The 20,894-nt window shown below is 38.2% G+C and overlaps 1 protein-coding gene across 1 annotated transcript in view; it reads left to right on the forward strand.

The window, feature by feature from the left end:
• CWF19L2 (CWF19-like 2, cell cycle control (S. pombe)) overlaps nt 1–13,883 on the forward strand; it is an 85,923-nt gene extending 72,040 nt beyond the window's left edge. Inside the window, exons 16-19 of the mRNA XM_006887288.1 lie at nt 872–1,027; nt 2,668–2,748; nt 13,321–13,422; nt 13,740–13,883. Of these exons, the coding sequence (XP_006887350.1) occupies nt 872–1,027; nt 2,668–2,748; nt 13,321–13,422; nt 13,740–13,883 (483 nt within the window). The remainder of the gene's footprint in view (nt 1–871; nt 1,028–2,667; nt 2,749–13,320; nt 13,423–13,739) is intronic.
• The last annotated feature ends 7,011 nt before the right edge of the window (nt 13,884–20,894 follow it).

Raw genomic sequence — 20,894 nt, forward strand, 5'->3', positions numbered from 1 at the left:
ATTGCAACCTTGGATATTTATTCCAGAGAAATGGAAAGCTAAGTCTACATAAAATTTGTATACAAATGTTCATGACAACCTGTATTTGAAATATGTGAAAATAAGTAACTTCCCAGATGTTCTTTATGGGCAAACATACTTTATATACAGCCATACCAGAAATATATTTAGCTGTAAAAAGGAAAGAACTATTAATGCATACACCAACCTGGCTGAATCTCCAGAAAGTTATGCCGAGTTAAAAAAAAGCCAACCCTAAAGTATTCTGTGATTTCGTTCAAGTAACATTATTGAAATGACGAATTAAAAGACATGAAAAGCAGATTCATCCATTGCAAGGGGTTAAAGGAATTAAGGTTGAAGAGTTAGAAAAAGAAATGAGAGCAAAGTGAAGTAACTCTAAACCCACAAGAACACAATTCTTACGCCTTTGGAATTGTTCTGTATGTTTATCAGGATCCTGACTGTGATACTGTGATGGTTTTATCATTGAAGGAAGCTAGGCAAATGCACTATTTTTTATAACTTGATGGGAAACATTTGGAAATGAATTCTGCTTGTTGCCTGTTCCTACATTTGTGATACTCATCTGTTCAGAGTATCTTTTTGACCTATGAATGTTTTCCTTAAATTTTTCATTTTTGTTAACTGTAACCATGCCCTACAAATACATAAAACAATATGGAGTTAGCTTGTTTGAAAAACATTAAGTATGTGATATTATTTAGGAGGTTCAGAGAGTAAATATAAGGTAGCAAGATGTTCTAATGTTTATGTATTTGCAATTTTTAATTTTAAGGCTTTTATTTTTATTGTGCGCTTATGGTGAGTACCCTGTATTTACCTTTATTTACCTTTTATTCTCTTTCAGATGTTCAGAAAATCATTGGTAAAGATGTTTGAAGATAAAGGATTGGACTGTATATTTTTAGAAACTAATATGAGCATGAAGAAACAGTATCATATGGTTTATGAATGCATTCCTCTCCCAAAGGAAGTGGGTGATATGGCTCCCATCTATTTTAAGGTATTTAAATATGATCTTTACATGCATACTTTTTTTTGCTACTGTTCTGTTTTATAACTGTAGTTATTTGGGTTCACGTATCTTTTCTCTCCTATCTTTAGATCAAATTTTATGTAAGAAAATGAAATAAAGCACAAAAAATTCTGCTGTATCAATTTCTCAAAAAGAAATTTCACATTTGCACTGTAGAAGTGTGCTATATTATCAAATGGTACATTATAATTTCTATCTTATTTTCTTCTGTGAAATGAGTGTTTTTCTTTGAAGCACTTTCAAAACAAAATTATAGTATTAACTGTAAGAAAACTTCCAACAATAAGAAAAGACCTAATGATAATAACATACATACATGACAAATTGTAATCACTGAGTTAACTTATTGTTTAAATTTTAGTAATTTTTTATAAATGTTAATCTCTAGCCTTGACATGTATTTTTTTTTTAAAAAAGCAGTTTCCTTTTTTTATTATTATTGTTATTTTGTATGTGTGTGTCTGTGTACCGTCAGATCAGATCTGACTGGTCCAGGAGGATATTGTCCTTCCTTTCCCGGCAGAGCATCTGGTGGATTCGAACCATGCGCCTCTGGGATTGCAGTGCAGCTTCTTGCCACTAGGCCACCAGAGCTCCCCGACATGTATTTTTTGACATGCAATAAATGACTAGTGTCCTTAGTCAATTCAGTGTCACTATAGTTTTAAAACATCCTTTGTTAGTTACTGTATATTTGTTGTTGGCCTACAATATGGTGGAGGAATTATAGACTAATACTGCTGCATAAGTGTAAAACTAGATAGGAAATACTAAATATGCAAAGAAAAAAGGAATGTAGTGTTTTGTGAAAGGGGCTTTGCTCTAGTGGCCTAGAGGTAAGAAGCTGTGCCGCCACCCAAAAGGTATTTGAATCCAGCAGCTGCACCACAGGAAGAATATGGCCCATCTCTGCCTGTGAAATTTACTGCTTCTGAAGACCCACTGGAGGGTCAGCTGTGGGTCGATTCTGATCTGAAGGTACGCAACAACAATATTTTGTGAATGATGACTGAAGACTTTTGGGGATTTAAACATTTGGACAGTATGTTATATTACTAGGCATATAAATAACTTTTGATATTTGGAATAAGAAGAGTAAAATAATTTGAGTAGATTTGATCATAGATTTCTATGAGTATAGCTAGGAATTTTTGAATTCTCATAATCACAAATAATATTCAATATTAAATTACTGGGTCTTAATAAAGATTGTTTTGTCATGTAAGGTTGAATGGAAATTGTTTATTGTGTACTGTAGAGGCTGATTCAGTTCATAGCTGACTCTCCAGTGGGTTTCCAGAGGCTGTAAATTGCACAGGAGGAGATTACCCATCTTTCTCCTGTGGAACAGTTGGTGGATTTGAACAGTGTGTCTTTGGATTATCCGTGCAGCTCCTTACCAGTCGGCTACCAGAGTGCTCATTAGAGGTTAAAGATCAATAAAAGAGTATTGTCTTTATTTAAGACTGTATTGTAAAAAGTGAGGAAGTTCCATTTTAAAATAATGATTTAACATGTATAGTATACTCTGTAATTCACTGTTTATTTTTAAACTGTCTCTTTGTATTTGCTTTTATATTTTAATTTAATAAATGATTATTTCTTAGAAAGCCATAATGGAATCTGATGAAGAGTGGTCCATGAACAAAAAATTGATTGATCTGTCTTCAAAAGATATTAGGAAATCTGTAAGTATCCTTTTTTTCTCCTAATATAAAAAATATGCGAGTGTTCAGAATATTCATAAATTTCCACATCTCAGTTGAGAAAAAGACCATTTAGACGAATGACTAAAAGGCAAAGTAACTGATTCCATAAATAAAGATGGAATTATTTTTGTTCTAAGATATGCTTGCTTTGTGTATCATTTTACTTTTATATCTAAATGAATGTTTCCTCCCAACTTTTTAGTTTTCTGCCATGAATTATTGGCTAGGATAACCATTAAATACTACCATCAGAGCTCCTCTCTTAAACTCTTTCCTGTGGGAAAGGTGATGAGAAGGACTTTCATGTGATGGGGATAATAATGAGAGGAAATTTTTCCAGGGGGCTCCATTTCCAGTATGGAATTTGATTTTTTTCTTTTACAAAGTTTCGATTTTATATTCTTATAAAATAATCATTGAGTTATACTATATGTTTATTATTCTTTTGGAAACCTCCTTACCTGTATTTCATAATTAATATTAATTTTCAGGTCAGTTTTTGAAGTTATTATATATTGAATATTTCTATAATGACTTCTTTTCTAGAAATATGAATTAAATGGAATAGAGCTAATAGAAGTTTGAAATATTTTCTTATTAAAAAAAATTAATTCTACAAATTTGCATTGAGGACCTACTATTTAACTAGCCTTGTGTTTAGATGCTTTTATAGATACAAAGTTCAAAATAGAGAAGATCCTAACCTTTATGGAGTTAACAGGGATTGGTGACTATCGCCTATAGGCCAAACCTACCTGCTGCCCCTTTATGTAAATAAAGCTTTCTTGGAATACAGGATTGAGTGGTTGCAACTGAGATGGTATGATCTGGGTGCCTAACTAGTTGCTGTCTGTACCTTTACAGAAAATGTTTATGTATCCTTGTTCAACTAGAAAGTACTTCTGGTAGAATAGTGCTTTATGTATTGTACTTCTACCGAAAAGGTCAGTCAGTGGCTTGAATCCACCAGCTGCCCCTTAGGAACAAGCTGAGAAGTTTCCTCCCATAAAGATTTATAGTCCCAGAAACCTGGTGTAGGGTTTCTATGAGTCAGAGAATAAGCGTACGTTCTGGTGGTACAGGGTTATATGCTTGGCAGCTAACTGCAGTGCTTATGGTTCCAACCCAAAAGTCACACTACAGAGTGAGAAAGAGTAAATTGTCTTCTATGAAGATTTGTAGGCTTGGAAACCCTCAGATACCGTATTTACTCTGCAGGATCTCACATGGTTATTTTTGTTGTTTGCTTGTTCTAGTAAATGTCACCAAAATGTTTCCTCCTCATTTTTCCTCTTTTAAAGCCATTTTCCACTTACTACTAATATCCCAGTGTATTACTGAAAACAACACAGTATTAATTTAAAGATAAAATGGTGTCTATACTTTTTTTTCTCTTTCTTTGCTGGTCTTGGGCCAGATAACATACTAAAACATGAAACAAACATCAGATGTCTTACATGCTTTTCACCCTCATAGATGGCATCATAATTTATATGTCTGTGTTTTTTATGCTCAAATTTTTCACTTTGCTTATTATAATAATTTATAATGCTATTAACTATTTTCTTAAAACATGATTTAAATAGAACAGTTCTGTAAAAATAGCAGGGACAGCATAGAGATAGCGTCTGAACCCCTTTTTAATTCCACAAGGGAGCACTGTACCCATCAGCAACAACCACAGTACAAAACTAATTCCTAATGAGGTTAGACGCGGCCCCCAAACTCCTGCATCATACTAGTTCCAACATCAGCTATACTGCTATACTACTAAGTAAAAATCTGTTGCAGTGACCACACAGAATCATACTCACAGCTATGGGCTTTACTGGGGAATCTAACAGATTGCAATTCAGGTTGTCAACAGGATACAGTTCCTCAGTCAAGACAGCTTCTCAAGCGTGCTCATAGGCCATTTGACCTTCAGCCTCAATTGAGGTCATTGTTACAAAGTTCTCATACTCCTGCCAGTTCTAATGTCTTTTCAGTTCTCTAGCAAAATTAGGCAAAAGCCACTGGCTCTGACTCCATGGACCAGCAGTCCTCCGTCAGCTTTCTTGTTGGTGCTCAGTGTAAACTTGGTGGATGGGTAAAACTGGCCAATCCTATCATAATTACACACCCCTTTTCAGGTTCTGATGCAGTTATTTATGTGGAAAATGTGAAAAACAATGGCTTAAAAAAGGCATTTTGAGCAATAAACCTGTGACATCATAGTTGAAAATAAGAAATTTATAAATACATTATTACCTATTTGCTATACTATATATTCATTATTGATACTAGTAGTTATTATAGTTACTATTATTTTGTTTTTTACTTTAAAAACTTGGCAAAATATCTGAATTCAGTAGCAGATCTTTATAATATTATAAATTAATGAACATTTAAAAATAAGAGGCAGATTACTGATGCTTCTAAGAATGGTGGTTGTATATTTAGTTTTAAAATGTTCCACAAATAGCTTTTACTAAGGCTTCTGCCTGAGGCCATTGGAGGATCACAGTAGATGAAGAATGGCTGTATGTCATCTTGAGGACCCTTTTAGCTCTAATATTGTATAATTATGTGAATGGAATTGTGAAGAGGATCAGAGCATAAAATTATTTTACAGAAGGTCACTTTTTAGGTTAACAAGTTTTCTCTGTTATTTTGTATTTTTTTAAAATTTCTTTGTTTGTTTGTTTTGTATTTTTAAGATAGTGAAAGTATGTTTTAGAACTCGAAATGACAGACTCCACTTTTTTGGCATTAGCTTGACTTCTTTTTTTTTTTAAATTTTTTATTTTTTGTTATTTTTGTGTGCGTGTACCGTCAAATCAGATCTGACTGGTACAGGAGGAGATTGTCCCTCCTTCCCCGGCAGAGCATCTGGTGGATTTGAACCGTTCACCTCTGGGATTGTAGTTGCAGCTCCTTGCCACTAGGCCACCAGAGCTCCCCCTAGCTTGACTTCTTAAGGGAGTTTTGGTGGGCTAAGGTCAAGAAGCTGCGGTGCAATCCTCAGGGCCTGCAGGTTCAAGGCCATCAGCTGCTCTGTGGGAAAAATCTCACTATACTTTGTAAAGCTCTGTATCCTTACTAGTTTCATAAAGTATTTTACTTATTTCAGTAGGGACAGGGTGTTGTGGTATTTTGTTTGTTTTGTTTTCTACTGAATAGATTCTGGGTCTTTGATAGAGTTTCATATACTTGTAATTCATTGCTTGTCTTTGTTGCAGTTTTGTTTTTATTTGCTGTGTAAATATAAATTGCAGCCCGTGTTATATTCAATACTCTTCTTCAACACCACACCTTAAAGACATCAGTTCTTATTTTTTTCCTTTTTAAAAAAAGTTATTATTAATTTCAGTAAAAATTTACAGAGACTTTGGATTTCGATTCATTCATTGTTGCACTTTTCTCCCCTCCCAACCCTCTCCCCTAGTACACTACCCTCTTGGAAAAGTAAAAGAAAAATTCTTTCATTGTTTTACAAACCCTCCCCCAGGTCCTTGGTCCACCACCATGTAGCCTTGGCTCTAGACTCCTGTCATGACAAAAATACCTAATCACACATCCCTTTTAAACAGTTTTCTCCCTCATCTGTTTCAATGCAGTATACATTATTGAACCCATCTTTTTCAGTCTCTCCCCAAACCCAAGGTCAGTCCTGTTTTACAACAGTGGCACCATGCAGTATTTGTCCTTTTGTGGCTGAGATACTTCACTCAGCATTATGTCCTCCAGAGTCACCCATTTTGAATAATATTGCATGAGTTCCTTGTTTTTCAATGCAGCATAGTATTCCATTGTGTGAATATAGCACAGCTTCTCTATCCATTCATTTGTTGATGGGCACTTAGGTTGTTTCCAACTCCTTGCTATTGTGAACAAAGCCGCAATAAACATGGGTGTGCACATATCTGTGTGGATGTCATTTATGGTCTCTTTGGGGTGTATTCCCAGCAGTGGAATTGCTGGGTCAAATGGTATCTCTATTTGTAACTTTTTGAGAAAGCGCCATACTGCCTTTCACAGTGGTTGCACCATTTTACACTCCCACCAACCTCGCCAGCATTTGTTGCTTGCTGTTCTGTTAAATTTTGCTATTCTGACTGGGGTGAGATGATATCTCATAGTTTTAATTTGCATGTCTCTTAGAGCTAGGGATTTTGAACATTTCTTTATGTGCTTGTTAGCCATCTTCTTCGGTATCAGTTCTCCTTCTATCATCCCTAGTCATTGTCCAGCTCTCAGATAGATAGCAGGTAATTGCAAAGACCATGGCTTGTTTCAGGCGCACCTTAGTCTCCAGGCTGACATCATTGTTCTACATTCCTCTGTGTTCTTTGGGAAGTCCATGTCATATTCAGTACTCGTCCAACAGCACAACTGAAAGACATCTATTCTTCTGTCAAATTCCAGCTCTAAGAAGCATAGCAAGTTTTTTAAAAGACCATGGCCTGAATCGGGCACATCTAAGTCTTTTCACTGCCAAAAGAACAGATAGGTCTTGGAGAAGATGCAGCCAGAGCTCCTTGGAAGCAAGGATGGGGAAGCTTCATCTTTCATATTTTAGCCATGTTGCTAGAAGAAGGATATTCCTTGGAAAAGGACATCATGCTTGGAAAGGTGGAAGGTCAGTAAAGGAAAAGACCATCAATGAGATGGGTTGACACAGTGACTGTTGCAGTGGGCTCACATTAGAGTTGATGAAGATGGCACAAGATAGGTCAGGGTTCACATCGTAGTTCATAGGGGTGCTGTGTATTGTACTCAACTTGATGGCACCTAAAAACAACAACAAACTTTGTGAGCTCTGGTGTCTTAGTGGTAAAAAGTTACGCTGCCAACCTAAAGGCACATGGTTCAAATCCATCAGCTGTTCTACAGGAAAATGATGGATAATGTCCTCTAGTGTGATTTATTGCCTCTGAAAACCTACTAGGGAGTCAGCTGTGAATTGCTTCTTACTCGACAGTACAAAACAGCAGCAAACTATATATGAAACTATTTTTGTTTGTTATTGCCACCCATTCATGGAGGCTTTTTTTGTTGTTGTTGGGTATTGGGTTTTGTTGTTGTTGTTAGAGCAGCAGTAGATGACTGAAGTACCTTCAAAACAAGGACATTACCAAGATTAAAAACCAAAAATGAAAAAAACTTAAGGATGATAATTATTGTTGTTAGATGCTATTGAGTTGAGTATGACCAGTAGCAACCCTGTGAACAATGGATCTGAGCCATGCACTAACCTGTGCCCTCCTCACAGTCTCTGACACAGTCAAACCCACTGCTGCAGTCATTGTGACAATCCACCTCATTGAAGGTTTCCCTCTCCGCCGTCTCTCTGTCTTCCTAAGCATGGGGCCCCTTTCAAAGGAATAGCCTTGCCTAGCAATGTTGGGGAATGTTGGGACAGAAGGGAGGGCCTCTGGCCAGGACAGATTGCTTAAGCTCCGTATAAGTGCAAGCCTCCCATCAGTCTTTAATACAGGGTAGAGAAAGCTCTTCTATGTTTGACTGTATCAGCTTCTGAAAGCTTGCCGCCTGGGAAGCCGGTTGCCACATCTGTTGAGCTGGGAGTAGTCCGCATGAGGCTGAGGTTCTCATATCCAATCCACATGTCCCATGTCTGCAAGCCCGCCCTATCCTGTCTTCCTGTTTGCTTGCTTATATTATAAGCGCTCTGCAGCTCCCAATGAAGTTGAGCTGGACTGATTCTCTGAACGGCTTCCGGAGTGATGTGTCTCTGTCTTGCTTACCCCCATCAGGTGTTGCTGTTTGTTGCCAGCAAACGGACAGTGACATAGCAGCATGCCCACAGTATGTGAGACGAAGCTTTGTCATCCTTGCCTCCAAGGAGCTCTCTGTCTGCGCCTTCTCTAAGACATATCTGTTTATTCTTTTGGTGGTCAATGGGTCAGCACTCTTCTGCATCACCACAATGCAAAGGCATCAATTCTTCTTCTGTAATCCTTATTTATTGTCCAGCTCTCAGCAGCATAGCAAGTGAGTGAGAAGACCATGATCTGAATCAGGCATACCTTAGTCTTTAAACTGACATCATTGCTCTTGAATAATTTGGAGAGGTCTTTGACTACAGACGTTCCTAGTGCAATACGTCTCCTATTGTGCATTTATTCTTAATTTTGTTAGTACTTTAAAAGGGTGGTGCTAAAACTCCAGTTCCTTTCCCTCTGGCTAGTAAGGCAGGAAAATGGAAGTGCCAGGTGGTGTACATGCATTGTGTACTAGATCTTTGTGAAGCCCTCCACCGTATTGCAGTTGATCCTTTGATCTTTCTTCTTAATCATCATTCTTTTACCACATGGATAGCCAGGACTATGTCAGTAAGGTACATAGAATACTAACATAGATTTGTCCATTTTATCATCCTTAAATTGAGCAGGCTCCATGGCAGAAAGCAAGGAGCTTACTACCATTATATAGACATGACCAGAGAGTGTAGTATGTCCTTTGAACCTGGGATTTGTGCACAAACCAGAGAACACACTGTTGGAATGAGACCAAGAGAGGGCCCCCGAGGTGGAAGCAGGTGTAGCAGTGGTAGTGTGGCACCAGCAGCAGAGTGGCAGAGAACCAGGGGCTGGTGTGAGGCAGGGCTGTGGGTTCCTCCTGCTCATAGGCAAAATGAGGACCTTTGGCCACTTGCTGGAGAAGTTGGATCTGCCAACCCATAGAACTACAGCCAAGCACTTCTTAATTGGCAGAATCGGGGTGGCACATAATTAGTGGAACTGAAAGAACATTGTAACACTTGCCTGAGTGGGGCAGAGGCTAAGAGTCCTTTGAGCACCACTGAGGAGAGTCTGTGTGCTTTGAAGATGCCCTGACTATTTTTATATAAATTGTAATCTGTTAACTTTCCTTATAAACCCCAAAATTGTGAGGACTGCCTGTGAGTTTTGTGTGGCAATTGCAACAAATTATTGAACCCAGTAGGGAACCAGGGAGAGCTGTGGGAGGGATGATTGGGGTTGGAATTGGTAAATGGACCCGAGTGTGAGAGTACATCTGACTTCATGGGAATCGATCCTAAGCTGTTGATGCTGTTAATAGGGATTCTTTCTCCTTGGGCAATTAGTGGAGGTTAGACACCACCACCTCCATGCCCACTGTACTGTTTTCACAGCCACTACCAACTCTTCTAGCAAGACAGCAGCTTGAGCTTGTTGTGTCTTGTAGAGATAACAGAGGAGAAGGGCTCTGGCAGCACTGATCCATTTTGTAACAGTTACTGTGTGCTCATTGTATGACAAAAGTTCCATAGGTTGAAAAGAGAATAAAACCCTGCATTTAACAGTTACTATAAAATAAAATTGACACAGAACAGGTAGGGAGAACAGGAAAAAAGTGGATAGATTAATAGACACTGAACTGGAGCAAATGAGGGGAAGGACTCTGAAGGAATGTATATGTATGGCAGTTAACAATCTGGAACAAGAAGTGCATTACAAAGTGATCAGGGAGGGGGAAGGAGAAAAATGTACATCCAGGAATGAATGAAAACCCAGGCATTCTGTAAACATTCATTAAAATCACAGTGAAACAGTGAGGGGGGGGAAATTCCATAGGTTATTGCACTGTTGTATGTATATTAGTTTCCTCTTGCTGCTGTAACAAATGCAGAAAAACCAAGACATTTATATTTTAAAGTTTTGGAAGTCACAAGTCTGAAGTAGATGTTAGCAGTGTTGCATTCCCTCTGATGACTCGGGCGAGGAACCTCTTCCCTTGCTTTATCCAGCATCTTGAAGCCTCCTGCATACTTTGGCTTGTGGTGTCTCCTGTCCTTAAAGCCAGCAGAGTAGTGGTTCCTTGTTTTACTGATCCTGATCATCTTGTCTTCCTCTTATGAGTAGCACTCAGAACAAACTTGAATAATCCAGGATATTCTTTCTCAAGATCTTTAGTCACATCTTCAAAGTCCCTTTTACCATATAAAAGAACACAAGGCAAATAAATGATTAAGGCATTGATATCTGGAAGGAATTACCATTGTTCCATCTACCACAGTATAATATACCAGAAGGTGTGGACACTGCCTTCCCAAGGTTCTTCCTCAGGTTCTCTCTCTTGAAATGCCATCTGTTAGTCAATAACATCCTTTGGGCTGGTCACATTTATACTTCCTATGTGGTAATCTACTTCAGGTGGCAAAAATACTCTGATGGATCCTTTTGTCTCACTCGTTTGATTTGACCACCCATTTCCCATAGAACAGTTGTACAAGAGACAAAAATGGAAGTAATGTGTGAGTAATTTCAGTGTGCCAACAGTTGAGATGTACACTTTGCATGCACTATTCTGTTTGATCCTCACAGTTGATCTCTGAGGTCTTCATATTTGCCTGAGGCGATAGAGTTGTAAGGATCAGAATTACAGTTAGAGTCTTATCTGTTTATAACTTTTTTCCAAATTGTCAAGCTTATACCTGTAGATATAAATAGTATAAAGTAATGCTTTTCCACATTTTGTTATGTGCAATTATTTATAAACTTTCTTGTACATTTCCTGTAATGTGAATAAGTATATAAACCCTAATTTTAATTGATTTATATATAATATTTTAGGATGACCATTATCTTTCTGCCATACCACACTGTGCCCTTTCATGCCCTGTCTCTTAAGTAAACAGTACAAGTATACATACTACAGCTGACACTGAGAAGAATAGGAACCACAGAACACTTGATTGTGCTTATGTGAAACCTATATTTGCATCAGGAGGCAGTCGTCAGAACAGAACAAGGAAACACTGCATGGTTCAAAGTCCAGAAAGGTGTGCACCAAGGATGCATCCTATCTCCATACCTTTTCAATCTGTATATGGAATAGATCATTCAGGATGCTGGGATCTATGAAGGGAAATGTGGCATTAGGATTGGAGGAAGATTCATCAACACCCTGCATTATGCAGATGTCACAACCTTGCTTGCTGAAACTGAGGAGGATCTGAAGCATTTCCTGCAGAAGGTCAAGAAGTAAAGCCTTTAATATGGATTGAAGCTCAACATCAAGAAGACAAGTATTCTTACAACTGGACCAATTGGTAGCTTCATGATAGATGGTGAAGAGATTGAGATTGTTAACAGTTTTAGTTTGCTTGGCTTCAAAATCCACACTCTTAGTACCAGCACCTAGGAAATCAAAAGACGAATTGCATTGGGAAAATCTATTGTCAGGGACCTCTCTAGAGTACTAAAGAGCAGTGATGTCACTCTGGAGACTAAGGTGCACCTGATCCAAGCCATGGTCTTTGCATTTATTTGCTATGCTTCAAAAAGCTGGACAATGACTAAGAATGATAGAAGGAGAATTGATGACTGTGAGTTGTGGTGCTGGAGAAAAGTATTGAATACACCATGGACTGCTAGGAGAACAAACAAGTTCATCCTGGAGAGTATGAAACCAGGCTGTTCCTTGGAGACAAAGATTCTGCTCCATCTCCCATACTTTGGGCATATTGCCAGGAGGGACCAGTTCTTGGAAAGTGACATCATACTTGGAAGGATGGAGGGGACAGCACAAGAGAGGAAGACCCTTGATGAGATGAATTGACTCAGTGTCTGGGCCAATGGGATATGTATGTCAGAAACAGTGAGGTTGGCTTAGGACAGAGCAGGGTGCAGAACCGTTATTCATGGGGTCGGTATGAGTAGCAGGCGCTATGAGACACATAACAGCAATAGAGAGAGTGTGTGAGTGCAGGCATGCACGCTAAGTGCATACATGTGATTCAATGTCTCAAGAAGTATATGCTGACTTTGTAATAAGATTAGAAAGGAGAGATGGTACTATACATTGGCCTTCTTGGATAATTGCTAATGATAAATGGTGGACTTCAAAAACTTGCAAGGAAAAAAAAATTTTAAAAACCCACCAAAAACTTGCAAGGACACAGATTTATTTAATTGATAGAGAAAATAAGAAATTATGGCATTTCCCAGTCATGATATAGTTTAAGATACTTGTGTGTGTGAAAAGAGAGAGAAAGATAGTTGGTTGAATGAGAAGGAAGAGAGAGGGGAAATATGATAGATAATCTTAAAGGCATTTGAAAATGAGATTGGTAAACATTGGTAAGTCCAGGTTAGTTTATCTTAGATAACTTGTAGTAGTAAAGTGTCAGGATATTTTAAATAAAACTCTAAGGCTAGGGCCAGGGCCTCTTCCTGTTCTGCGTTATAAAATATAATCAAGCGTGTCCTCATGCTCTATTTGTGCAGAATAAATATTCTACTGTTATATAAAAATGAGAATTGCCTTTTGTTTTCCTGCTTTCTCTGAGAACAAGAAAGTAACTGGGTTTGATTATTATTGCTAGATATTCGGAGAAGCTATCTGGTTGAAAGGCTACCAAAATTAAATGGTTTACTTCATAAGTATAATGCTTTATTATTTAAGTATCTATAAAATTGCAAATGTCTTATATACCTTTATCTTGGGAAATAATTACTGCTGTGTTAGAGAACAAGAGGCGGGATTAAGCAGAATTAACATATTTGATCCCATGTTTTATGTGTGGTTTATCTGTTCATTTAGGTACCTAGAGGCTTACCTTATTTCTCAGTGGATTTTGGTCTCCAAGGAGGGTTTGCCCATGTCATTGAAGATCAGCACAAATTCCCTCATTACTTTGGAAAGGTATGCTGGCAATTTGATAAAACTCCATTGTTTAGCAATTTAATAGCATCTTTCTTCTCCATTGCAGTTTACAGTCTTGAAAACGTAAAGGAGGGTTGGTCTGGTAGGTGTGTTAACAGGCAGCAGGGTGGATAAACGACTCTACAGGAGACATAGCAAGATACCTAGAGTTTAGAGCTTGAAAAGAAGATGCTTTTTTAAAAACATGTAAAAATTATTATTTGTGTATTTACTATGTTTAGTAGCAGAATAGAAATAGATTTGTTCTCTTTTCATTTTATATGCACATGCTCTGTGTTTTCCTCATTCCTTTCTAGGAAATCATTGGTGGGATGCTGGATATAGAACCACGACTTTGGAGGAAAGGACTCCGAGAAAGCTTTGAAGATCAGAGGAAGAAAGCACTAGAGTTTGCCCAGTGGTGGAAGCCGTATGACTTCACCAAAAGTAAAAACTGTTGAGACTCACCTTTCTTTTTTTAATTCCTCTTTGCATTCCTTTCACTTTTATTTCTGTTGCATCTCAGTAAGCAGCTGGCCATTAGGGCATAGGGAAGACTTGTGCAGAAGACAGCCAGGACACTGAGAAGTGTATATCATCAGATTGTGTGGTTTCTTCTGCTAGTTGCTCCCAGGAACTTCAGCGACCATGCAGTAAGACGAGGTGTGTTTGATGGTCCACCGATACTCATGGTCACCTACTATTAAGTGTTCTGAGCTGTCCAGTCAATCACAGAAAAAGATTTCTCTGAAGAGACATGTGGGAAACATAGGAAATCACTGCTTCATGTTTGTTAAGACTATTGACTCTCTCCTTTTGTATTTTTTAGAGCAAGACTGGGGATATTCAGTAATAATTGATATTCTTTCCATTGTCAATCTATCTCATTAGGGTCTTCCTCTCTTTGACCCTTCACTCTTCCTACATGATGTATATTATTAAGGGCTGGCCCTTCCGAACATTATGCCCAAACTATGTGAAATGAAATTTCACAATCATTGCCTCTGAAGAACACCCTTATTGGAAGACTTGTTTGTTCTTTCACAGTCTCTATTATATTTAATACTCCTGTACAATACCACAGACAGGCATCAGTTCTTCTTTCATCATCCCTGTTCATTGTCCTGCTTTCAGATGCATGGGAAATAATTTAAAAGACTGGGAATTGGACAAAGAACACTTTAGTCTTTTCACAGCTATTCTCTTTTGAGGAGAAAAGAAGGAAAAACAATGCCCCTAAAGTAATGAGAAATCAAATAATTATAATATTATAACCCATATTAATAATTACTATTTGTTTTTATTCCTGTATTTTCTGTTAACAGTGTCCCTTATTATTTGTGTCTTTGAAATTTGATGATTTAAAAAGTGTTCCATATAACACCATTTATTGTTTTGTGTTTATATGAAAATTAAAAATTTTACCCAAGTCACGGTTTACCTTTTGTATTGACTGATATCATAAGTGAAAGCATTCAAGTATTAGGAGCACATTCTGTTGTCCCACTTCATTGACAGCACTTGACTTTTCATTTTTCTCACAGTTAGCATCAGTCTAATATACTTGTAAGATACAGCTTTGATGTAACATGATACGGTGCAACGTGAGAGTTAAATTGACTGGGATGGTTACGGCTTTGTGCCAACTTGACTAGACCATGATTCTCAATGGTTTGCCCACCTTCATCTCTTCATTCTCAGCTGTTTGTTTCCTTTTTGATGAGAAAAATAACAGCAAACAGAGGAGAATTTCTACCATATCTATTGACCTGCATTTGAACCATTATTGTCTTTATAATAAGGCCACTCATTATGTCCTGGACCTTATCCTTACTCACTTACTAAATTGTTCTTATTCTCTATTATTAGTTTTTCCTCCCTCTACAGGATCATTGCTGTTAGTATCAAACAAACAAAAGCAATAATATAACTTGATTCTTCAAATAACAAACCTTGACATTCAATTCCCATCTAGCTACTTCACCATTTGACAACAAAACTCATAAAAAAAAATTCTCTTTCTTCTCCCATTCTGAGTATTCACAGTACAGCTAGTCTTTATCCTCTGTATCCACTGTTCTCTTAGAATTGTTCAGTCAAGGTCTTTAGTGACCTTCCACATGGATAAACCAGTGATTAATTTTTGTGGTCTTCCTCTGCTTCTCAGCATTACTGATGATATACTTGGTAGCATCACCTTCTTGAAATACTTTATTTTTGACCACTTTCTTTTATTTATCCATCTTACTTACTTGCCACACCTTCTGTCTCCTTTTCTGATCTTGTAATTTATTCAACCTTTAAGTGTTGAAATGTCTATTCTCAAACTCATCTATCCTGCACTCATTTCCAGGGTATTCTCATTAATCTTAATTACAATTGTGCGCTGGTTTATTCAGCCTATATTTGAATTATCTACTGTGTGTCAGTCACTATACTAGGTACATGGGAAATATTTAGGGAATAATAAAAAAATTGCTGTTTTTGAAGACTTCTATCGTGTCAGTGAAAGAGAGACAATAAATGTTAGACAAAATAGTCTAATGTCAACTGATAATAAGTACAATTGAAAAGGAAAAATAGAACATATCAAGAGGATATTTCCCAAGTTTGTGTCTTCACTGTGACCTCTTCCCTTAACTTCGTATATCTAAATAAAAACTTGACATCTCTACTTAGATATCTAATAGGCATCAGTCCTAAAGATCTTCAAATGGTATCGATCGGTGTTGCCACAAGTTTCTGCAGGGTACATTCCTATTTTCCCTGTAAAAGAAATTCTGTGTCTAGAAACTCAAATCTGCAATTGAAGAGGGTATTTGAGGATTAGCAGAGGAATTACCAAAGGAACCACTGAGGCCAAGAGACAGTAAATAAAATTTAGGCAGTGTCTTCAGATGCTATACAGTGGTGTTCTCAGGACCATGACTGAGCTTTTCAAGTAATTTCTGCTAGTAGAACAGAAGCATCCCAATAGACTAGTTAACAGTGATGTCTCACGAAGCCATGCCCTTTCAAAACAAAGAACCAAGTACTATGTTGTTTTGGGTTGCACAGTAGCAACTTCAGTAGCATCTTTAAAAAAATATTTTTATTATTGTAAATATATCCTAAGTATTTTTCACAACTTTTACAAATTCAACTTGTTAATAGGGGTAAAACTTGGCAGCAATTACAACAATCAGCTTGACAGCCCTATCTTTAAAGTGATTTTTCTGTCTCTGAAAGTCCCATCCTTCCTGGTCCTGGTAACTGCTGATAAAACTTTGATCTCTTTGCTTCTATTTTTTTTTCTTGTCTTTATTATAAGTCACATCATAACAATACTTGCCTCTTTGTGATTGACTTATTTCAGTTTGCAGAATACCTTCCAGTTCTACCGATAAAAACTTAGAAGTGGCTGTTTAAGGCCAGAAGTTGGTCTCTGTTCACCTGGATCAAGAGTAGGAGAGTCAGGAATAGGAGTAGAAATTGGAATGTGTGACTAATAACCTCCATGAACCTTGCCTCCTTTGTCAGGAGAGCAGAAGAACTGGATGGTTTTCTGGCTAACAGAATGTTATGTTTAATGAACATTTTTTTAAAGAGTCTAGAAGAATCCTGGCCAATGGGAAAAACACAGAATGGAATTTCTAATTCTCATGGACTTTTATACTTCTTAGGACCATGAAAGTTTGATGAAATTATTCCCCTGAGATCATCTTTAAATCTTAAACCAAAAATGCTCCCTGAAGTCTTCCTAAAATTGCACAGGTTAGCTTAAGTAGTGATGGGAAAAGTCTTTCTTGAGCATTACACTTTTTTAAGAACTATGTGGGATCAATATGACAGAAGCAACTTCAAAGATGTATAGGAACCTTAGGAGGCAGTGAATTTGTATTACTGGATAATGAACTACAACTCAAAAGGAGGATGAGAGTGCTTGCACAACTCAGAAAGTAATCCTTACCACTGAATTATACATGTAGAAACTGGAATTGGTGGTGTAATGTTAGGATTTTTTTGTTTTTCTATCCATTACCTTAGACTTGACCACACAACCAGATGGAGCCATGTAAGTAAAATGAATTTTTGAGGCTCCAGCCTCCACTCTTAACTCTTCTGGGGATGTGGTCTCCAGCTGCTTCATCTCTGGACATGACACATGGTTGGCTGTTGATCAGCGTCTCCAACATCCTTAACAGCTGTGGGACCAACATAAGCAAGTGAGCTAACCAGACTTTAGAGTCATAGTGTGGTAAGGAATAGCCTGACAGAGCCCCAGAGGCAGAGCCAAAGCCAGAATTAAAGGTTCTGCTTGCTGGACAATTAATGGAAGAGCTGACTTAAGACTGCTATGAGACAAAGCTTGTATGTTTTCAGTGACAATATTTTGCTGATATTCTTGTAACTTTTGGAACAAACATTATTGGTATGGGAATCTTAAATATTTAAAAATATAAACTGTTAATTCCTCTATTAACCTGTTAAATACTCTAAATGTAATTTAATATTGTTGTTGTTATGTGCCATCAAGTAGCTTGTGATTCATAGCGACCCTATGTACAAGAGCTCTATACCCTCTTCTATCCTGTGCCAACCTATCCATCTCAAACGCACTTATTCCCACCTCTCTAGTCACCGAATCGATCCATCTCATCAGAGGTCTTCCTCTCCTTCACTGCTCCTCCACTCTGCCAAACATGGTGTCCCTCTCCAAGGACCAGTCCTTCCTTGCAACATGCCCAAAATATGTCAGATGAAGCTTCAGAATACTTGACTCCAGGGAACATTCTGGCTTCACCCTCTCCAGGACAAACCTGTTTGTTCTCCTAGCAGTCCATGTATTCAACACTCTTCTCCAGCACCACAGCTCAAAGGCATCAATTCTCTTTCTATCATCCCTATTCACTGTCCAACTCTCTGATGCATAGCATGTAATTGTGAAGACTGTAGCCCAGATCAGGCGCACCTTAGTCTCCAGCCTGACGTCTCTGCACTTCAGTGCTCTTGAGAGGGCCCTCACAGCCGACTTTCCCGATGCAATTTGTCTCCTGATTTCCTGGCTGCTGTTACCAAGAGTGTTGACCGTGGAGCCAAGTAAACTAAAACTGTTAACTATCTCAATCTCTTCACCATCCATACTGATGCTGCCAGTTGGCCCAGTGGTTAGAATCTTTGTTTTCTTGATGTTGAGCTTCAGTCCATATAGGAGGCTGTAGTCCTTGATCTTCTGCAGCAATAATCACTTGGGTACTTAATTTCATATTAAGCATAAATCACTTAATTTTTCTTTTCACTTTAAAGTTCCTTGATTAAGAACATCTGTATTGGCATGCAGACTTGGACTTTAGCTACTCTATATAGCAAATACTATGATAAATAATTTATCATTGCACAGCACTTTATGAAATGAGTTTATAACTTTATATTAGTAAATATCCTGGATTGTACACTTTAATTACACACACACACACACACACACACACACACACAAATATATACAAAGGAGTTGAATAGAAGATTCCAGAGGGCAGCACGGGAGGACAAAGTAAAGTATTACAATGAAATGTGCAAGGAGCTGGAGTCAGAAAATCAAAAGGGCCAAACTCACTCAGCATTTTTTAAGCTAAAGGAACTGAAGAACAAATTCAAACCTCGAGTTGCAATACTTAAGGAAGCTTTGGGCAGAATATTAAATGATCCAGGAAGCATTAAAAGAAGATGGAAGGAGTGTACAGAGTCATTGTACCAAAAGGAGTTGGTGGACACAAGAATTTCATGAAACAATGTATGAGCAAGAGCCTGTGGTAATGAAGGAGAAAGTTCAAGCTGCTCTGAGAGAATTGGGGGGGAAAAGGCTCCAGGAATTGATAACATATCAATTGACATATTTCAGCAAATAGATGCTGCCCTAGATGTGCTCACCAAGTTGTGCCAAGGAATCTGGAGGACAACCACCTGGCCTACTGACTGGAAGAGATCTGTATTTGTTCCCATTCCAAAGAAAGGCAATCTGACAGATTGTGGAACTTATCAAATAATATTGATATTACATGCAAGCAAGATTCTGTGGGAGATTATCCAAAAACGACTTGAACAGCACATCAACAGAGAACCTGAAGTGCAGGCTGGATTTAGAAGAGGCCTTGGCACTAGGGATATTGTAACTATTGTCAGATGGACATTGGCTGAAAGCAGAGAGTACTAGAGGAATGTCTATCTGTGTTTCATTGACTATGCAAATGCATTTGATTGTGTGGATCACAACAAACTGTGGTTGACTCTAAGAATGGGAATCTCAGAACACTTGATTGTGCTTATGTGAAACTTATATTTGGACTGGGAGGCAGTAGTCAGAAAAGAGCAAGGAAACACTGCGTGGTTCAAAATTGGGAAGGGTGTGCATCAAGGATGTGTCTAATCTCCATATCTTTTCACTCTGTATGCAAAACAGATTATCCAGGAGGCTGGGCTCGATGAGGAGAAATGTGGCATCAGAATTAGAGGTAGACTCATCAACAGTCTGTTATGCAGATAACATAACTCAGCTTGCTGAAACTGAGGAGGACCTGAAGTGCTTGCTGCAGAAGGTCAAGGACTGCAGCCTTCAACATCAAGAAAACAAAGATTCTCACCAGTGGGACAGTTGGCAGCTTCATGATAGATGGTGAAGAGATTGAGATTGTTAACAGCTTCAGTGTGCTTGGCTCTATAATCAACGCTCTTGGTACCAGCAGCCAGGAAATTAAAAGACGTATTGCATTGAGAAACTCTGCTGTCAGAGCCCTCTCTAAGGTACTGAGGAGCAATGATGTCAGTCTGGAGACAAAGATGTGTCTGATACAGGCCATGGTCTTTGCAATTACTTGCTATGCATCAGAGAGCTGGACAATGGCTAGGGATGATAAAGGAGAGTTGATACCTTTGAGCTGTGATGCTGGAGAAGAGTATTGAATATACCATGGACTGCTAGAACAAACAAGTTTGTCCTGAAGAGGGTGAAGCCAGGCAACTCCTTGGAGGCAAGGATTCTGAAGCTCTGGCTGACATACTTTGGACATGTTGCAAGGCGGGATCAGTCCTTGGAGAGGGACATCATGCTTGGGAGGGTGGAGGGACAGCGCAGGAGGGGAGGACCCTCGAGATGGATTGATTATGTCACTGGGGTAATGAGGATAGGCATATTGGAGTCAATAAGATTGGCATGGGATAGAGCAGGGTTTAAGGCTGTTGTACCATAGGGTCACTATGAGTCACAAGAGACTTGACGGCATATAACAACAACTATATATAGTTTAATTGTCATCTAGTCTATGAGGTCTCATAGCAACCCTATGAACAAAAGACTCAAAGCCTTTCTATAACTACTATCGTTTCTCAAAGTTCGTAGCGTTTCCAGAGGCATGTTGTTTAAGAAATGGATGCCACTTCTGCTTCCAACCCTCTCTTAAACTGGGAGCTCCACTAAAACTGTCCACCATGAGTAACCA

This window comes from Elephantulus edwardii, unplaced genomic scaffold, assembly GCF_000299155.1.
Source record: "Elephantulus edwardii isolate Elephantulus edwardi_28Jun2011 unplaced genomic scaffold, EleEdw1.0 scaffold00056, whole genome shotgun sequence".
Classification (NCBI taxonomy): Eukaryota; Metazoa; Chordata; class Mammalia; order Macroscelidea; family Macroscelididae; genus Elephantulus; species Elephantulus edwardii.